The sequence below is a fragment of the Natrix helvetica genome, assembly GCF_964273705.1.
Source record: "Natrix helvetica genome assembly, chromosome: 4".
Lineage (NCBI taxonomy): Eukaryota > Metazoa > Chordata > Lepidosauria > Squamata > Natricidae > Natrix > Natrix helvetica.
The window spans coordinates 143,239,897-143,258,618 of NC_138550.1; the positions used below are offsets into that span (position 1 = coordinate 143,239,897).

At 39.1% G+C, this 18,722-nt stretch overlaps 1 protein-coding gene across 1 annotated transcript in view; it reads left to right on the forward strand.

The window, feature by feature from the left end:
- The first annotated feature begins 3,356 nt into the window (after positions 1 to 3,356).
- Positions 3,357 to 18,722, forward strand: part of INTS8 (integrator complex subunit 8) — a 31,964-nt gene continuing 16,598 nt past the window's right edge. The window contains exons 1-12 of the mRNA XM_081949845.1: positions 3,357 to 3,473; positions 5,736 to 5,909; positions 7,652 to 7,826; positions 8,228 to 8,368; positions 8,906 to 8,977; positions 10,673 to 10,724; positions 12,347 to 12,529; positions 13,317 to 13,424; positions 14,294 to 14,443; positions 15,057 to 15,157; positions 17,061 to 17,202; positions 17,809 to 17,879. Coding sequence (XP_081805971.1) covers positions 5,780 to 5,909; positions 7,652 to 7,826; positions 8,228 to 8,368; positions 8,906 to 8,977; positions 10,673 to 10,724; positions 12,347 to 12,529; positions 13,317 to 13,424; positions 14,294 to 14,443; positions 15,057 to 15,157; positions 17,061 to 17,202; positions 17,809 to 17,879 — 1,325 coding nt within the window. The 5' untranslated portion in view covers positions 3,357 to 3,473; positions 5,736 to 5,779. The remainder of the gene's footprint in view (positions 3,474 to 5,735; positions 5,910 to 7,651; positions 7,827 to 8,227; positions 8,369 to 8,905; positions 8,978 to 10,672; positions 10,725 to 12,346; positions 12,530 to 13,316; positions 13,425 to 14,293; positions 14,444 to 15,056; positions 15,158 to 17,060; positions 17,203 to 17,808; positions 17,880 to 18,722) is intronic.

Consider the following 18,722-nt stretch of genomic DNA (forward strand, 5'->3'; position numbering starts at 1 on the left):
ATCACAGAGAAGGCCCTGCTCCTGGGCGCCGCCCTCTGGCACTGCTTAGTGGACGGCACCCGGAGAAGTCCCTCTCTGTGAGAGCAAATTGGTCGTAGGGATGTATGGGGCAGGATGCGATCCCGCAGATAACTAGGTCAAGAAGCATGATTTTACTGGAAATATGTTAGGGAGACATATGCTATCACGGGAACATAGCTTGCTGTTTTAGACAATCATACCACCTAGCAGTCCTAATTTGATATTATTCAGAAGTGCAAATGGTTGAAATGATCCCTCTTTGTGGTTGCAAATTTGAAACCAGGGTTTCTACTACAAAGCATATATTGTATTGCTAAAATAATTAGTTGCTTTCCCTAGTACAGAGCTGTCAAACTCCCGGCCCATGGGCTGGATGCGTCACGCACTGACCACGCCCGATTTAGCGAAGGGGGAAAAAGTCCTGATAGGTCATGTTGATGCCACTGTGACAACGTAAGTTTGACACCCTTGCCCTAGTACCTTTTAGCTTTTTTGGATTACGATTTCTGGAATTTCAATCCTGCATCTTTAGAAGGCATTTACAACCATTGATAAATGCAACAACACCATAATTGGCCTGCAATATCCACAGGGAATACACCCAGTTAATTAGGCCAATGAGAGATACAAGCATGTTTAAATGTGAAAAGAAGGGATAACATTTTGATCTTGGGAAGGAGAAAGGTAAAGAAAAATGTAATTCTGGTTTTTTCTTTCTACAGTAAAAGAGCTGCTAAAAAACTCAAGGCACTCACCATATCACATCAAAACTGCCAATTTATGCTTATTTTAAAGCAAAAATTCAAGAGAGCTGTAGCGCAGACTTTCAAACCATCTCCAAAATAAAGATCGTTGCTAATTATCTTAATATTTCATTGTAAATAACAATCATTTTAGATTAATTTCTTGCCATGTATCTATGTAGATGTGTTTTGATAATGTTTCTGGAATAAGAAGGGCCTTTTTCTAAACAGATGTCCATCAAGTAAGCAGTCATCCTCATTCAGTCTAAAAACTATTTTTTGTGTGTATCTTCTCACTTTATTTTCCATGTCACAAACAAAACAGTCTTTTTACATACTGTTCATTCACAACATTGCACAATTTCTCCCAAACTCATCATGGTTCTTTCATTAACACCATTTGCTGACGTATGGTATGCAATTATCACCAGTCTATGAATTCCTCCTAAATGTTTTTAATATTCTAGATGTCATCAGCTTATAGTGCCTGACATAACCATTTTATTCAATTATTCCGCACCTTCTCTTCCAAGTGTGTGTATTCATCAACATCAAAAAATCACATCTTCATTCAGTTCTAATACATATTTTTTTCATCATGCATCTTGAATTTATTAATTTATGCACTTCATACTTTACACTTCTTACACTATCTCAGCCTTCCATATTCCTTGTTGGGAATAGAAGGGCTCTTAAATATTATCCTATAATACCCATCATGAAGTTTTAATTGAGGCTTTCATATTGTGCTTTTTAATTAAGATAATGAACCAGTGTTACGAGCCCTAGTTGTTTCAAATAACACGTCCTGTTCCCTCCTAATGGAAAAATATTGTACAGGTAGTCCTCGACTTAATGACCACAATGGATCCCCAAATTTCTGTTGCTAAGTGAGACATTTGTTAAGTGAATTTTGCACCATTTTACAACCTTTTTTACCATGATTGTTAAGTGAAACACTGCAATTGTTAAATTACTAATACGGTTGTTAAGTGAATCTGACTTCCCCCATTTGTCAAATGGTGGCAAAAAGTGATCACATGACACTAGGACATTGCAGCTGTTATAAATGTGAGTCAGTTGCCAGAGCGTCTGAATTTTGAGTGTGACCGTGGAAATGCTGTCACAGTCGTAAGTGTGAAAAACAGTCACAAGTTACTTTTGTCGGTGCCTTTGTCAGTAACCTTGAACAGTCACTAAATGAAATGTTGTAAGTCAAGGACTACCTGTAGTGATTGATTTTGGCCAAATATGCTACAATCATAATTGAAGCTCAGTTTTATCCCAAGCACATTCACTTCTCCTTGGGTAGAGTTCCCTCTGAAACTGAAATGTGATTTTTAAATATGTATATTTATCACTGTATCCTTTCACACAGGCACACACACACATACCTGTAAATGCAAAAGGTTTGCTAATTCTCAAGCACCTGAACCGTTGTAGCATACAGTGAGCAAATATAAACCAGAGGCCAATCTTTCACTTACTAGAAGAAAGGAGCATGAGAAGTGAAGCCATTGTAGACTTCTGCAGTTTATCAAATTCTAGTTCACCCATCTAATTTAACAAGCACTATGATTCACATGACTGAGGCAGGAATTTCCATTTTAAATATCAACAACAGCCAACTTCGCATGTCACATGAAGCCATTTCTTTAAAGTCTCCTGGTGAACTCGGAGACGTATCTATTTGATTTTGTTGGAAGTGGATTGCCATTACCCTTTTCCTAGTTCAGAGTCTCAGTCCATATGGAGAAATCCAATCTAAGCACTGTAACAACCGTGTCCAAACTGCTCATTAGACTAAATCTGACTGGGGATCACCACCTGTGGATTCTTCAAGCTTTCAATATTTTAACTATTTTTCTTTTGTAAGCCGCCTAGAGTCATTGAAAGAGTGGGTGAGCTGCTATATAAATTCTCTAAATTAGTGTTCTCAATCCTGGGAACTCCCATGCTGGCTGGGGAATTCTGGGAATTGAAGTCTACATGGCTTAAAAGTTCCCAAGGTTGAGAAAGACTGCTCTAAATTTTTTTTAAAAAAAATAAGCCATGGATTATTGACTATAGGTATTGTTTACAATTGCCCAACAGTAAGCCTTAAATCACAGCTAACATAAAGCTGAATGATAATCAGCCAATCTCACTTAAGAGGTATGAAACAGACGTTCACCTTTACTTGCCACAATAATCCCCTTAGAAAAGAGCTAGAGAAGCTGATTATCTAATGCTGTATGCTCGCAATAAATAGTTTACTAAACATAGGAGATAAACACAATGTAGTCTAGAGTGGGGGATAAGACAGCCTACGTCGCAGAAGTTTGCAAAAAGCCTTTGCAGAAGAAGAAGAAAAAATACCCCGGCTGATCAGCCTCTGATCTCTCCACTCCACACCTTTCGAATCTACCTCGGGATCCCTGTGCGTAAAAAGCGCAAGTTACGCTCTTTGCCGAACGAGAAGAAGGTAGGAGGCCCATGACGAAACAGCGCTCGGGCCCTCCGATTCTGATTGGTCAGAATCGAAGAACGGAGGCGGAGCAAAAGCTGCCCGGGCTGTCTATTCCCCTATCGGAGGCCAGGAAAGTAGGATGGGGATGGGGTGGGGAGGCAGGGAAGGCGTCGTCCATCTTGGTTGATGGGAGGCAGGGAGCCCGCAGGTGGTGGTAGTGGGGCCCCCATCATCTGCGAGAGGATCGAGGTGCAGAAAAGGTGAGGGGGGGGGGGGAGAAAGCGACTTTTCTCAACCGTTTTGTGTGCGTGAGGAGGCGAATTAGATGCATAACGAGGCAGATGATTTCACATAAACAAGGAGAACCAGGAGCGGTCGCGAGTGGGGCAGGACGGGGCTCTGAAAGGACGTGGCATTTCGTGTGTTTCAGTGAATGTTTTTCACACTCGGCCAGGTGAAGTCCAGGTGTTTGGACTTCAACTCCCAGAATTCCCATGCTTGCCTTTATCTGGGGGCGGGGGGGGGGTGCAACAGTCAACAAGATCCAATTAAACACACAGGAGTAAATTTAAGCATTTCAGCACTCCGGAAGACGATATGCTATGAATAGAATAGAATAGAATTCTTTATTGGCCAAGTGTGATGGGACACACAAGGAATTTGTCTTTGGTGCATAAGCTCTCAGTGTACATAAAGAAAAATAAAATAGAATATGTTCATCAAGAATCATAAGATACAACACTTAGTGATAGGTTACTAATAATCAAATTATACTAGGAAACAAATGAAACAATGTAAAATTTAAAGATACAAACAACATGGTTATAGTCATAAGTGGAAAGAGATAGGTACTAGGAAGGAAGAGAATAATAATAATAACAATAACAATAATAACAATAATAATAATAACAATAATACAGTTTTAGATAATTTGACAGTGTTGTGGGGATTAGTTGTTTAGCAGAGTGATGGCATGGGTGTGTGTGTGTAATTGTCCTTATGTCTAGTTGTTCTCGTGTGCAGTGCCCTATTTTGAGGGTAGAAGTTGAAACAATTTATGTCCAGGATGTGAGGGGTCTGTAGATATTTTCACAGCTCTCCCTTTGACTTGTTCAAATTGATATAAAAATACAGTAACCTAAGTTATACAAAGATATGCAAGGGATTGTAACATACATAAAATCAATATTAAAACAAGTGCAGATACGACCTGAATAGTTCCTGAATCAGATTCCCTTTTTAATTCAATTGTTACTTGGAAATACCATTTTTTTTCTTCAAAATTCCGCTTCAGGAGGAGAATATTGGTAGTTCTTTCTCTTCTGCACCTTGGCACGTCTTATTTTCTTCTGGAATTCTGCCTCCATACTCACAAAATAGCCTTGTTTTTGGTTGGGTCAAATCTGACTTTTGCTTAAGAGAAAATATGTATTGGGTGCTTGTATATCTAAAGTGTTTGGCAAAGAAAACTGGCAAAGTATTTGAAATACAATCAATCCCATTTTACACAAAACTGAAAGGAATAGAGCTTAATATTGCCAATATATATGAGGAATGAGAAACTGGAATATCTGATTTTGGGGAAATGATGGATCCAGATTTTAAGAAATGTAAAATACACTTCTAATCATCTAGGCAGGATCACTTTAATATAATGCTTAAGGCATCCGGTTAGAAACTAGAAGACTCTTGAGTTCTAATCTCACCTTAGTTATGAAGCTAGCTGAGTAACCTTGGGCTATATCTATCAGCCCTTGGAAGAAGGTAATGGCAAGCCATTTCTAAAAACCTTACTACAAAAATTGCAGACTAATTCAGGCAGTTGCCAGAGTGAACTCAGCACACAAACATAAATCTAGGAATGAAGTTAATTTATCATAATTAGTGATTATTGGACTCCTCAAAAAACGTTTATTAAAATTGGATATCAGATGCCCTGTGTTAATGTCACAGCTCTCTTATTTGGTGATGTTTTTGGCTTCAAATAATTATATATGTTAACATAATTTGTTGAACATATAGCTGTTTGTGTATGTGCATGTATGGATTCAAGAGATGTTTTCTATCAATTTTTAAAAATATGTTTAGTAAAATGAAAATATGCAGCAATATGGTATAGATTTATAATATATGATTAAGCTTGTTTTATATTAATATTATATGGATCTATTATTTTTCTTTTCCCTTCAGTTCACTTTAATCACTATTATGAATTTGGTTTTTGATTGGGTAATCTCTGTTCTATTTTTTTCTTGTGCTAATTCTTAACTTTCACCAAAAGGAAAGATGGGGGAAAAGTTGCCAAGGAAGCTGCAGTCTTATGAAGGCTGGGATGCTATTCCCAACAGTTTATTATAAAAATTCTGTCCTGTAAATTTGATGAAAAGTTTCTCTAGATATGAGATCCCAGTTTGTTATATTTGGATTGTGAAATCAAGTCTGGATGAAAAGATTTGCAATTAAACTTTTATATCTCGTGAAGCAATTGTGTTCTGATATAATCCATGTTGCTTCTAAATCAGAGTCCTGGCCCAAAAAATTGCTCAGAGGGATTCAAGAAAGGAAGATGAGTGTAGAAGCTGTTGATCGGGAGGCAGCCACATCTAGCCGACCATGCACGCCCCCACAGACTTCCTGGTTTGAGTTCCTGCTAGAAGAGTCTCTGTTGGAGAAACACCTGAAAAAAGCTTCCCCTGGTAAATAAGGCTGTTGTTCAGAGCTAAAACTTCTATTTTCTTAAATTATTGCAGATGATAAGAGGACTATGGGGCCATTCTGTGGGGCCTATTAGGATTCTTATTAAATTTTGTAGGATTCCTCTTTTATCCAATGATGAAATAAAAGCAGTAGTAGGTATTTGCTTCTCCCTACTTGCACTTAAATCTTCTTTAAGGTCCACACGACATAATGTATTGGGTTTTATGTATACTCGTATACATAAAAATAAATGTATATATATTTGCTTGAATATGACAATGATATAGTTAGTAAATGACAGTAAAAGCAGTGACATCAATGATTTCATGAAGTTTTCTTTTAGACAAAAATTATACCTACCATATTTTTCGGAGTATAAGACGTACTGGAATATAAGACACACCCAGGTTTTGAAGAGGCAATTTTTTTAAAAAAAAGTAGATAGGCAGAGGCATAGAGAGAGAAATACAGTAGATAGATAGGGAGAGGGAGAGTAGTTAGGTAGTAGGTAGATAAGGGGAGAGAGAGAGAGGGAGAGAGAAATATAGTAGGTAGGTAGGTAGGTAGGTAGGTAGGTAGGTAGGGAGAGAGAGTGTAGATAGGTAGGTAGAGGGAGAGAGAGAAATAGAGAGAGACAGAGAGAAATACAGTAGATAGATAGGGAGAGAGTAGGTAGGTTGGTAGGTAGAGGGATAGAGAGAAAAATAGAGAAATACAGTAGATAGGTAAGGGGGGGAGAGAGAGAAATACAGTAGGTAGGTAGGGAGAGAGAGTGTGTAGATAGGTAGGTAGGTAGAGGGATAGAGAGAGAAATACAGTAGATAGGTAGGGGGAGAGAGAGTAGGTAGAGGGATAGAGAGAAATATATATAGAGAGAAATACAGTAGATAGGTAAGGGGGGGAGAAATACAGTAGGTAGGTGGGGAGAGAGAGTGTGTAGATAGGTAGGTAGGGGGATAGAGAGAAATAGATAGATAGATATAGAGAGAGAAATGCAGAAGATAGGTAGGGGGAGAGAGAGAGAGTAGGTAGGTAGATAGGTAGATAGAGGGGCGGAGAGAGAGAAATAAGTAGGGGCAGAGAGAGTAGGTAGGTAGGTAGATGTTTCCAGGTGTATTTATCCATGTGCTGGAGAAGGAAATCACTGACAACCAGTAGCACCTAAAACTTTGGTTCTGCTGGGACAGCACTTGACTAATGTAATTCTCATCAACCACACTAACTAAACAGCTTTCAAACCGGGCTGGTTTTTTTTCAAATAAAAGGCATGAATACCCTTGGGAGGGCTTGCAAAGTGCTCCGGGGGGAGGGGGTTAAAAATCGAGCAAAAAACAGCCTGTTTTTCGCGAAAATGGGCCTTTTTATCAAAACAAAGTGCATTTATCACCTTATGGAGGCTTATAGAGTGCTGCTGGGGACTGGGGGGGGGGGGCAAAAAACAGCCCGTTTTTCACCTATTTCTGCCCTCCCCAGCCCCCAGGAGATCTCTGAAAGCCTCCATAAGGGTATGCATGGCCATTTTGGTGAAGGGGGCAGGGCTTCAGGAGGCAAAAAATGCTGTATTCTGTGTATAAGACGCACCCAGATTTTCAGCCTCTTTTTACAGAAAAAAAGGTGTGTCTTATACTCTGAAAAATATGGTATATACAGTATGTTTCTTTAAAAGTTGCTTGTTTACTTTTCATTTATTTGCTTCCCCATAAAATGCACTGCATATTTTAAACTTTTTTTTTCTTGGCAGATCCTCCACCAGTCCAACTAATTGTTCAGTTTTTGGAGCAGGCTTCCAAACCTTTGGTCAATGAACAGAATCAAGTTCAGCCTCCCCCTGATAATAAGAGAAACCGCATTTTAAAATTACTTGCTCTAAAGGTTGCAGCACATTTAAAGTGGAATTTGGATGTACTGGAAAAAAGGTATCAGTTGACTTCTTGGATAATATTGTTTATTATGTCATTATTTTTATAATTGTAATTATTGTCACAGTAAAAAGTATTAATTTTCACATTGTCTAAATAAGTAGTATTTTGAAGTTTCCATTTCAAAGGCACACATACTAGAAATTCAATCTCGAGACATATTAATCATTGGTAATCGTGATGATGAATAATCAAGAAACTACAGTAAGTTTCTACTCCCATAGGAGAAGAGCTGGGAAAGATGTTTGCTACTGTGGTTTTCCAGCTTTTAGGTTAGATGTGCAATAAAAATAGCAAAAAGACTGCATTGAAACCTTAACGGTTTTTGTTTTGGTAATATTCTGTAACTAAGTAAGAGCTGATCTATGTAACTTCAGTTATTATTATTTTTCTTTTAGTTTATCTGTCCCTGTATTGAACATGCTATTAAATGAATTGCTGTGCATCAGTAAGGTTCCTCCTGGAACTAAACACATTGATATGGACCTTGCCTCTTTACCTCCAACCACTGCAATGGCTATATTGCTCTACAACAGATGGTAAGATTTCATTTTTCTTGTAAACTCTTTACTAGAGTGAAGTAAATTCTATTCTGCTTGTGAGGCTTATAATCCTATTCTGTTTGTGAGCCTTATAAGTGATACGTGCACACTAGATAGATTTTTTTTCCCCTTTTTGATTAGCTGACACAAAAATAAATTAATAATTACGTTGGCGTATCATTCTTAGCCTGGCAAAAGAATAAGCTGTGAAACGAATAAGCTAGCTGGTTTCTAATGTCTCTTCCTTTGAAATTGTTTAGAGCATCAGTTGATTACAGATCCTGATTCATAAAAATGACAACTTACAAAATTTGATAAACTGAAATTAAGCCCTGTTTTATTTCTATGTAATCCCAACTAGAAGATTGAAGAATCAGTGAAAACAATTTTTCCAGTGTGCTACATGCAAATCAGCCTTCTGCTGTCATATTTGCACTAGCTTTAATTTTTAAAATAAGCCCTGATAAATAATGCTGATATCACAGTAATTCACTATTCGGTGCTAACAGTTTTGCTTTTTTTTAAAAAAAATAGGGCTATCAGAACCATAGTCAACAGTAGTTTTCCTGTCAGACTGGCAAAACCTGGTCCACCTCAGTTAAATGTGTAAGTCTGTTTATCTGTTTCAGCCTAAACCTGTCTGAACAAAATAATATATATTAAACTTGTTCGATACTTAAATACTTGTAATTGGCTATCTGATCCACTGAAGTCTTATAGCCGTGATGGCAAACCTATGGCATGTTTGCCACAGGTGGCACGCAGAACTCTTTCTGCAGGCACGCAAGCCGTCGCCCCAGCTCAGCTCCACCGTGCATGCACACGTACCTCCCATCGGCCACATGATTTTCAAGTCTCTGCCGGGCCATTTGTGGTCCAGGAGGCTTCCGGGAGAGCTGCTAGGCCCAAAACGGTGCGTAGGGGGGAGCACAGGAGGTTGCGCACATGTACGGGGGGCTGGGGGAGCATGGAGGGCTCACTCACATATGTGCAGGGGAGGCTGGTGCATGGGGGGACATTGCATTATGTGTGAGCACGCGCATGTGCGCTGTCACCCGCACGCACTTTCGGCACACAAGGACAAAAAGGTTAGCCATCACTGTCTTATAGCATATTTTAAAGTATGTATGAAAATATTTTTAGTGTAACGAGGACAAAATCCCTGACTACAGCACATTTATGTAAAATAATTCTGATTCTCTTAGAACCGGGATGGCGAACCTATGGCACGCGTGCCACAGGTGGCACGCGGAGCCATTTGTCAGGGCACGCGAGATGAGTTCACCCTTTTTTAAAGCCCCCCCCCCCCCGGCTCCAGAGGCTTTATAGGAGCCTGGGGAGGGCGAAAAGAGCTTCCCCCCTCCGGAGGCCCCATGAGCTTCCCTGAAGCCTCCGGAGCGCAAAAACCTGGCCCTATGGGCAAACCGGAAGTTTGGGAACGGACTTCCGGTTTGCTCAGAGGGTCGTTTTAAGTGCTCCTGAAGGTCCCTGAAGCCTCCGGAGCGCTCAAAATGACTCTCCAAACAAACTGGAAGTCACTTCTGGTTTGCTTATAGGGCCTTTTTTGGACCCCCGGAGGCTTCAGGGAAGCCTGAAGGTCCCTGAAGCCTCCGGAGGGTTTCCGGGGGGGGAGGCTTTTTTCACCCTCCCCAGGCTCCTATAAAGCCTCTGGAGCCTGGGGAGGGCGAAAAAAGAATGCAAAAAATGGGGGGGGGTCATGCCTGTAGTGCGCGCATGCACACTGGGGGGGTCGCACATTGCATTATGGATGCGGCACGCCCGCGCACGACCCCCCTGCGCTCCCCCCACTTATGGCACGCGAGCCAAAAAAGGTTTGCCATCGCTGTCTTAGAACAAATACAATTTAGGCAAAATGACTGAAATAGCTTTCAGATTCAGTTTTCAATCTTGAAATGGGATTTATTACAAAAAAATGTAAGGAAAAACATTTTGTTTCTTATTTATTTATCTATCCATTTGTGGATTCGTGTCAGTATTGATCCCTGTTGACGGCCTAGAAAGTCCCTGCAGTTCTCTTGGAAAGATTCTGGAAGTGGTTTGCTTTGCCTCTTCCTAGGGCTGAAACAGAGTGACTGGCCCAAAATCACCCACCTGCCTTTATGCCTAAAGTGGGATTAGAAACCACCATCTCCTGGTTTCTATCTTGATGCCTTAACTATCGCACCAAACTGTATCTGTTGCATGCTGAACACATGAGCTATACTGGAAATCTAAATGGTGCAATAACTTGATATTGCATTGAATAATAACTTCACAATTGTGTTTGGCTTTTTTGTTTAGTATGAATCAGTTCCAACAAGAAAAGGAAGTCACAGATAACATTTTGAAAGTGGTAAGGGCTTTTCATTAAGTTATCCACAATTGTTTTATTGTTTGTTTGTTTTATTGGATTTATATGCCGCCCTTCTCCCAAAGGACTCAGGGTGGCATACAGCATTAAAAAACGCATATTACAAAACTTAAAAGAAAATTAGAAACAATCCAAGAAACAAACCGAATTAATATAACATTTTAAAAATTAGATAAAATTAACAGGCCAGGCCGGCTTGCTGGAAAAGCCAACTTTTTAGGGCGCGTCGGAAGGACCGGAGGTCCGGGATTATGCGAAGCTCCGGGGGCAGCTCATTCCAGAGGGAAGGCGCTCCCACAGAGAAGGCTCTCCCCCTGGGGGTTGCTAGCCGACACTGTCTGGCCGATTATTAGAAGTTAGTTGATTCAATTATTCAGGAAAAGTGCTAATGTTAGGACTTTTCTCATATAAAAATGGCATTTGATATCTTTACTGTGACAATTGGAGCATCTTACTTCTAACTCCAACTCCATTGGATATGTTGAATTTGTGACGTTTATGTAAGAAATTTCTTTCAGAAATGTTTTATACTTTTAGCCTTTTGACTTAATTCATACAATAGAGAAGAATCACATAATAAGGTAGAATAAGGATGTTTTGCAAGGAACTAGGCCACAAAATGATAGTTGCAGAACTGTGCAGTTTACTCCAGCATGTCTATCTGATTAGTATTGGTAGAGGAGAAGAAAAATCTACTTTATACACTGTCTCCCAAGGGCAAAATATTGAAAACAACAGAGGTACAGTAGTTGTAATATGTATCATTCAAATTGCTCTGTAGAAACCCGAATCACATTAGCGGTGGTAGAAATAATTGCTTACCTCATGAATTTCAGAGAGATCTAATTATATTTTCTTGCTCACAATGCAAAGTTGATCTGTTTATCTTTTAAACCATCTTTCCTAACAGGGAAAGATAAATTATCTATTTAAAATCATTCATAAATTCATTTTTTGCAAGATTAGTAATAAGTGTTTTTCTCTTTGGTAGGACATTGTAGGTGTTGCAGGACAACACTTGATATACAGAAACTGCTTTATAAATACCTGTAAACTAAAATCATTACCAAAAGTAAATCTTCATTATAAAGAGATTTTCCTTTTCATGCAATTACTGGGTGATGATCCGTATCCTTCCGTTTTGAAGCCGTCCCGACTTCATCAGCCTAATGGCTGGATTTTTTGTCGCCAGCTTGAAGAACTTCTCTTGGATCAATCAGGGACTTTGCAATGTCCCTGAGATCAGCAAGACATATTCTTCCTGTTCACCCTCTCTGCGGGAAGGTTTAGGTCCGTTTGGACCACCCAGCGGCAAAAGTATCGACTGCAATCTCGGAGCATTGAGATTGCACATCGTCTCGCCACGACATTGGCTCCTCCTCTCCTACAGGGTGATGATGATGAGCTTTCTCATTCCTAGCTCCGAGAATATTAAATGGTTATTTGGAGATAACTGAGTATGTGAGATATTTGACCTGGGGATGATTGACATTTATTAGTGTAAAATTTGAGGTAGCTTGAATTAGAGAAGTACAGCATTTTATCTTAAGTAATCAACACAGCTGGTAATAACTAAACATTTGCATCCCTTTGGGTTGTTCCAGCTAAAAGAGCAGGCTGCTGATTCCATTCTGGTTTTAGAAGGAGCACTCAAATTAAACAAGGACCTATACATTCACACAATAAGGACATTAGATCTGCTAGCTATGGAACCTGGTATGGTTAATGGAGAGACAGAGAGTTCTGCAGCCGGCTTAAGTATCAGCACCGAGGAAATGCAGTGCCAGGTAGGTTGAAGTTTTGTTTGAAGATGTTCTTAAAATATGCAGGTTGTCCTTGACTTGATGATAGTTTGTATAACAATAGTTTTCAGTTAATGACAGCCTTGGAAAAAGTGAATTATGAGCTGTTTTTGAATTATGCCTATCACTACCACCCACGATTATGTGATCACAAATTATTTTTTATTCATAAATAAAGAGGGCATTTGGCAACCAGTGTGCATTTACAGGAGTTGCATCCATACAGCCACCCGAGTAAGATTTGTGACCTTCCCAGCCAGTTTCCAACAATCAAAGTCAGTTGGGGAAGCCAGATTTGCTTAATGAACACATGATTTATTTAACAGCCATAGTAAAAATGGTTGTAAAAAGGACTTGTTTAGCAACCACATTATTTAGCAATCAAAATTCCAGTTGTACTGTAATTGTTATAAATTGAGGACTACCTTTAATTGGGGATTCAAAAATGAAATTCATTTTAAAATAATTCATGATGCCATCAATCATCCTTGACATTCTATATTTGAAGATTGCATCAAATAGTTTCAAAACACCTTTCCAGTGTTTGGAAAACGTGAAGAATAGTCAGTTTTACAATTGTTGTATTGTTTCAAGGCTGAATTATTTGCAAATGTTTGGAAAGAGAAGGAAAGCACATCTTTAACGTAGTAGGTAGGTAGGGCAAAGATTTTCTCTCTGCTCATGAAATAGTTGCTTTAGGATTTCTTTTGAGGATTCCAACAGGGATTAAAATATTCTACTATAATGTTTTTTTTTTTTGGCTCTGTTTCAGGTATGCTACGATTTAGGGGCTATCTACTTCCAGCAAGGTTCCACAAACTTTGATTTATATAGGAATGCCAGAGATAAATTTTTTAGAACCAAGGAATTGATTTCAAAGGTGAGTAAAGAAAGAAATGAATCCTGCTTTTACAGAAAATGGAAATCCATTTAGAAGCTTCATTGCAAATTTCAAGAAAGTGCCTATCATTTCACAAGACTGGCTAATTCTCAGATTACTAGAAGATAAAGACATTTGTTCAAGCTACTGTATTTTTCGGCGTATAAGACACACCAAGGTTTTGAAGAGGCAAATTTAAAAAAAAAGGTTTTGCACTCTACAAACCTCCCCAAAATGGCCCGTTTTTTGCTAAAACGGGCCTGTTTTTTTTTCAAAAAAAACAAAACCATGATTAGCCTTTAGGAGGCTTGTAGATTGCTCAGGCAGGCAGGGGGACGACGAGAAAAAAACAGCCTGCTGGGGGGTGGCAAAATTAAGCAAAAAGCAGCCCATTTTTTGCTAATTTCTGCCCTCCCTAGCCCCCAGGAGCTCTCCGAAAGCCTCCATAAGGCTATGCATGGCCATTTTGGTGAAGGGGGCAGGGTTTCGGGAGGCCAAAAATACTGTATTCAGTGTATAAGACGCACCCAGATTTTCAGCCTCTTTTTTGCATCTTATTCTCTGAAAAATACAGTAGTAATCTTTCCATTGTTGTGATTTTGTTTCTTTTTAAACTAGTAGGATGTTTTAAATTGTACATAACAAAGTTATACTATGTTGCAAACTGACCTGGTATCTTTTAGAAGAAGGATGGTAAATAAATACTGATAACAATGACAACAACATTGTAATGATTCTTGGAAAATTATCACACCTGTTTCCATAGGCATTTGAGAAATAAGCCTCTATGAAAGATGTTTGCCTTGAAGAATAAAATGCTGGAAGTGTTTGTTACATTTTTACAACTTTGATAACATTGTATTTTCTAGATTGACTCATCACTTCATTGCATGATAGATGAAAAAAGGCTAGCTGGTTACTGCCAAGCTTGTGGCGTTCTTGCCCCTTCTGATAGTAGTTCACAACCATCAACTCCCTACAGTCAAATTCATAGCTGCTTAAGATCTGGCAATTACCAGGTAAACTGTCTGCACAGCAGGCAATGCTCTTGTAGCTGTCGTTACGATATCATTATATCACCACTGTCAAGTCAAGTCTTCATAAACTCAGTGCTATTAAAAGCATTTATATATCTTGATCCTTGAAGTAGATACTGCATCTTTTATTGTAAGATCTTTAGCCACTTGCTTGTGTTGTTCAAAGAAGGCAGGTTAGTAGTATTATTTTTTATTTATCATTTTTATATACAAATTTATATTGCTTCCTATTTGCCCATGGCGACTCAAGGCAGCAATATAATATTCATTTCTCAAAGTCATTCCAAATAATTATTGAAGGGTTGAGCATAGCTTCTGTTGATTGGTTAACATTAGTGTTTTGGGTTTTTTGTGTCCTTGTTACTGATTCTGTTTCTGGTCCATCTTTCTTCCAAGGAACTTAGGACATCTTCACAACAAATCTGTGATGTGTATTAGGCAAAACAAAATTGACAGCTCAACACCACACAGTGAATTGGTGGTGTAAAGCTTTTGTTTCCATATGAACTCTCTTTTCGCTGCTTTGCAGGGCTGAAGTTGAAGGACATGCATTTTGATTTAAAACATGCAAGTAGTGCCTATGTTTTTGTTCTAGGAACTGGTGAAGATTTTCCTTGAAGACAACCAAATGCCCTCTTTACCAATTCAGTTCAGACAGTCGGTCTTAAGGCAGCTCTCCCAGAAGGCTCAACAAGGGTGAGGCATACATTGAAGGAGATAACTGCTTTGACCCCCATCTATTAATTAGTTGTCAAGCCTAGCAGAGTAGATGGAGTTCTGAGCAACCTCTGCCTTTAAGTTGATTGTTTCAGTCTTAGTAATAAACTTGACACTGGATAATTTTGTCTGAATTCTGCTTGTTAGATGGAATGGTATATCACAGTGATGGTGAACCTATGGCACGCGTGCCACAAGTGGCACACGGAGCCATTTGTCAAGGCACGCGAGGCGCTCCCCTGTCAGCTGGCCAGCACGCATGCACGTGCTGGCCAGCTTTCACCTTTTTAAAAGCCATTTTTCGCCCTCCCCAGGCTCCAGAGGCTTTATAGGCCCCTGGGGAGGGCAAAAAGAGCCTCCCCCGCCCCCCCGGAGGCCCTCCGGAAGCTTCAGGGACCGTCCGGAGGCTTCCCTGAAGCCTTCGGGGCACTTAAAATGACCCTCCGAGCAACCCGGAAGGGCCTCGGGGGGGGGCGGGGGAGGCTCTTTTCGCCCTCCCCAGGCTCCTATAAAGCCTCTGGAGCCTGGGGAGGGTGAAAAAAGCATGTAAAAATGGGGGGGCGTGCGTTGTGCGCGCATGCGCACTGGGGGGGTCACACATTGCATTATGGGTGTGGCACGCCCGCACACAACCCCCCCTGCACTCCCCTCACTTGTGGCACGCGAGCCAAAAAAGGTTCGCCATCGCTGGTATATCACAAAGGCCTGATCACCAAAACTGCTTAAATTTTTAAAAAATATTTTGTGACTTTAATAGATGTCTTCCAAATTTGAAAGTATACAAACAGTAATTACCAAGCCAGAACATAGCTGTGAAACAACTTTGTTATGGTGAAAAGTGCTGAAAAAATATTGGTATCTATTTTGAATTGTATACTGGGTGGTGCATAATACCATTCTAGTAAACTTGTGCTCTCAATCAAGAAAGTGATATTTAGATATCATTGTCAAGAACTTTTGCTAAATGCAAATTCTGATAATCCTATTGTTATCTCCCAAGGAAAATGGAGTGAATGGCTTCATGTTGTTCATAAATGGCAAATATTAGAGCAAGTATATAAATTTGTATACCTTTAGTAAATAAGGTGGGAAAGTGGAGAAATTTTAAGAAGTTAGTAAAAAGACAATAATAGTAGGCTGTTGCAAGAAATCAATGTTTGCCAAAAGAGAGAAAAGTGGCAGAGGATAAAAGTGTCCTGCATTCCACCACTATATGGAAATGAAAATTGGATATATCTGGATGCAATATGAATAGGTAATTTAAAGAATGTGTTGTGGTAAAAGAGGAAGAGATAAAATCGAGAATGAAGGAGACTTGAATGAATGTAAAATACCAAAGTAAATGACCACTGTATACACACACACACACATGTATTCACACACAGACACACAAAATGTTTATCTTTACACACATAAATATAAAGAGAATGAATGAATATTAAATTGTAGTGCAGATATACAAAGAAAGAGTGATGGATCAAGATCTAGAAAAAGATTGAAGAAAATTGTCACCAGATGCAGTCAAAAGGAGAGAGGTGAAAAGTTTCAAGAAGAGAAGGTGTTGTTCAAACCCAGAGAAAGAAAAATAATTTGCAAGGATAGAAAGTTAGGGAGAAGTACAGTGGATGGTGTAGAGTTTTTTAAAATTCTCTTTTCTTTCCTTTTTTATGTTTTTTCTTGTCTTAATTTCTTTCGCATGCTTTTCTTACCCGTTTCTGTGCTTTGTTTAATGTTACTTATCCTGTGGTATAATATGTATTGCATATGTGTATTGCATATGTACAGTTGGTTGTTATACTAGGATATAAAAACAGTATCTTGACTTGGTCTTGTAAGTTTTTTGTGTGCCAATTTGCCTTGGTTTATTTTTTATTTTACACAGAGATGAAGTTCTTGATGAAGTATATTTCAAGGTTTGCGCATGCAACAGTATTTGTGATGTGATGCAGGGTCGTCCAGTTGGCGTCCAGTTTACCCAGATGCTTATTAGACCTACCAAAGAAAAAATAGACTTTCTCCTGGAGGTAAAAATATTCCCAATTTTAGATTTAACACATATACACATACATGTACCTGTATTTCATTATTAATGTTTAATGTTCCTTTAAAAATCTGAAGACAAGCCTGCTATTTCTTTTAAAGGCATCTTTTAAGGCAGATTTTTTTAATATCTCTAACTTGGCATGTTGCCTATTTATGAGCTTCGAACTCATTTTAAGATTTTTATCAAGGGGCTTTTTCTATATTTCTGATTTTGGTTAATTATTGGTGGGGATTATCAACATAACATATGCAGATGTCTCAAGTTATACTAGTAGACAAACAAAAATCCATCAGTTGAAAGAAACATACGGCTGCATTATGTGAAATGAGACCTTTCTCTTTCCTCCTCCATATAGAATAAGCATTTTTTAACCCTTTGCTATTCTAGGGCCTATATGTGTGGATTTTCTAATTTGTAACAAAAACTATATAGAGAAAATGCTTTGTTCATTCAAAATATAACTGCATAATGATATCAACAACGTTCAAAAGAATATACACCATTCAAAAAAATGCATACTTTGTTTTTCTAAAGAGTTTGCTGGATTTTTCTTGCGATTTAATTATTCAATATTTAAACTTCTTAGGTGTGTTCAAAATCAATACATGTAGAAAATGCATCAGAATCTTCAAAAAGAAAAATGGCTTATTTTCTAAAGTAAGTGTGTGATAAGAATTTATACTGTGTTAAAAATTGGACAGTAATTTTGTTGGTACAGGATAGCGAAACAATTCTGATGGCTTCTGAAGAGAGAACCATATAAGAGAAAATTAGAGAGGATGTTTTGTTTTTGAAGGAGAAAAATATACTCATATGCATCTTATTAGTAGCTTATTCAAACAGCTACTTTTCCTACAATCATGCAGCTTTCATTAATATACTGTAGTTTTTAGGCTATAACATGCTTTGGACTTTAAGATGCACCTAGCTTTGTGGGAGGAAATCAAGAAAAAAAAAATCTACCCCTGGCTCTGCCTGCCAGCAATTTGCCTTCTTGAAGCAAACAGCCTGATCAGCTTCAGCATAGCCTGATTTAGCACGAACAGCTGATTGGCAGTTGGATCTGCCTCCCGGAATACCACCTATCAGCTGTTCCAGCTGCGGGAATCGCCGCCCATCGCCACTGCCACCTATTGCCACCTCTGAGCACCTCATTTTCGGTGTCTGTGCATCCTGTTTTTGGCCTCCACGCACCCCATTTTCAGCCTGTTGCAGGCGGCAGGAATAGGCAGCGGTGGCGATTCCTGCTGCCTGGAATGGGCCAAAAAATGGGGCCCACAGAGGCAAATTGCTGGCAGGCAGAGGCCGAAGGGTGGGGGTCGGCGGGTGGGAGGGGCGTTGGCAACATTTTCTCTTTAAGACACACATTTCCACCCACTTTTGGAAGTGAAAATAGCGTGTCTTATAGACCGAAAAATACGGTTATCTGAGGAAATGATGTGATTGAATTGGAAGTGTGATTCATTGTAAGATATCTATGTTAAGAATTCATTGATAGAT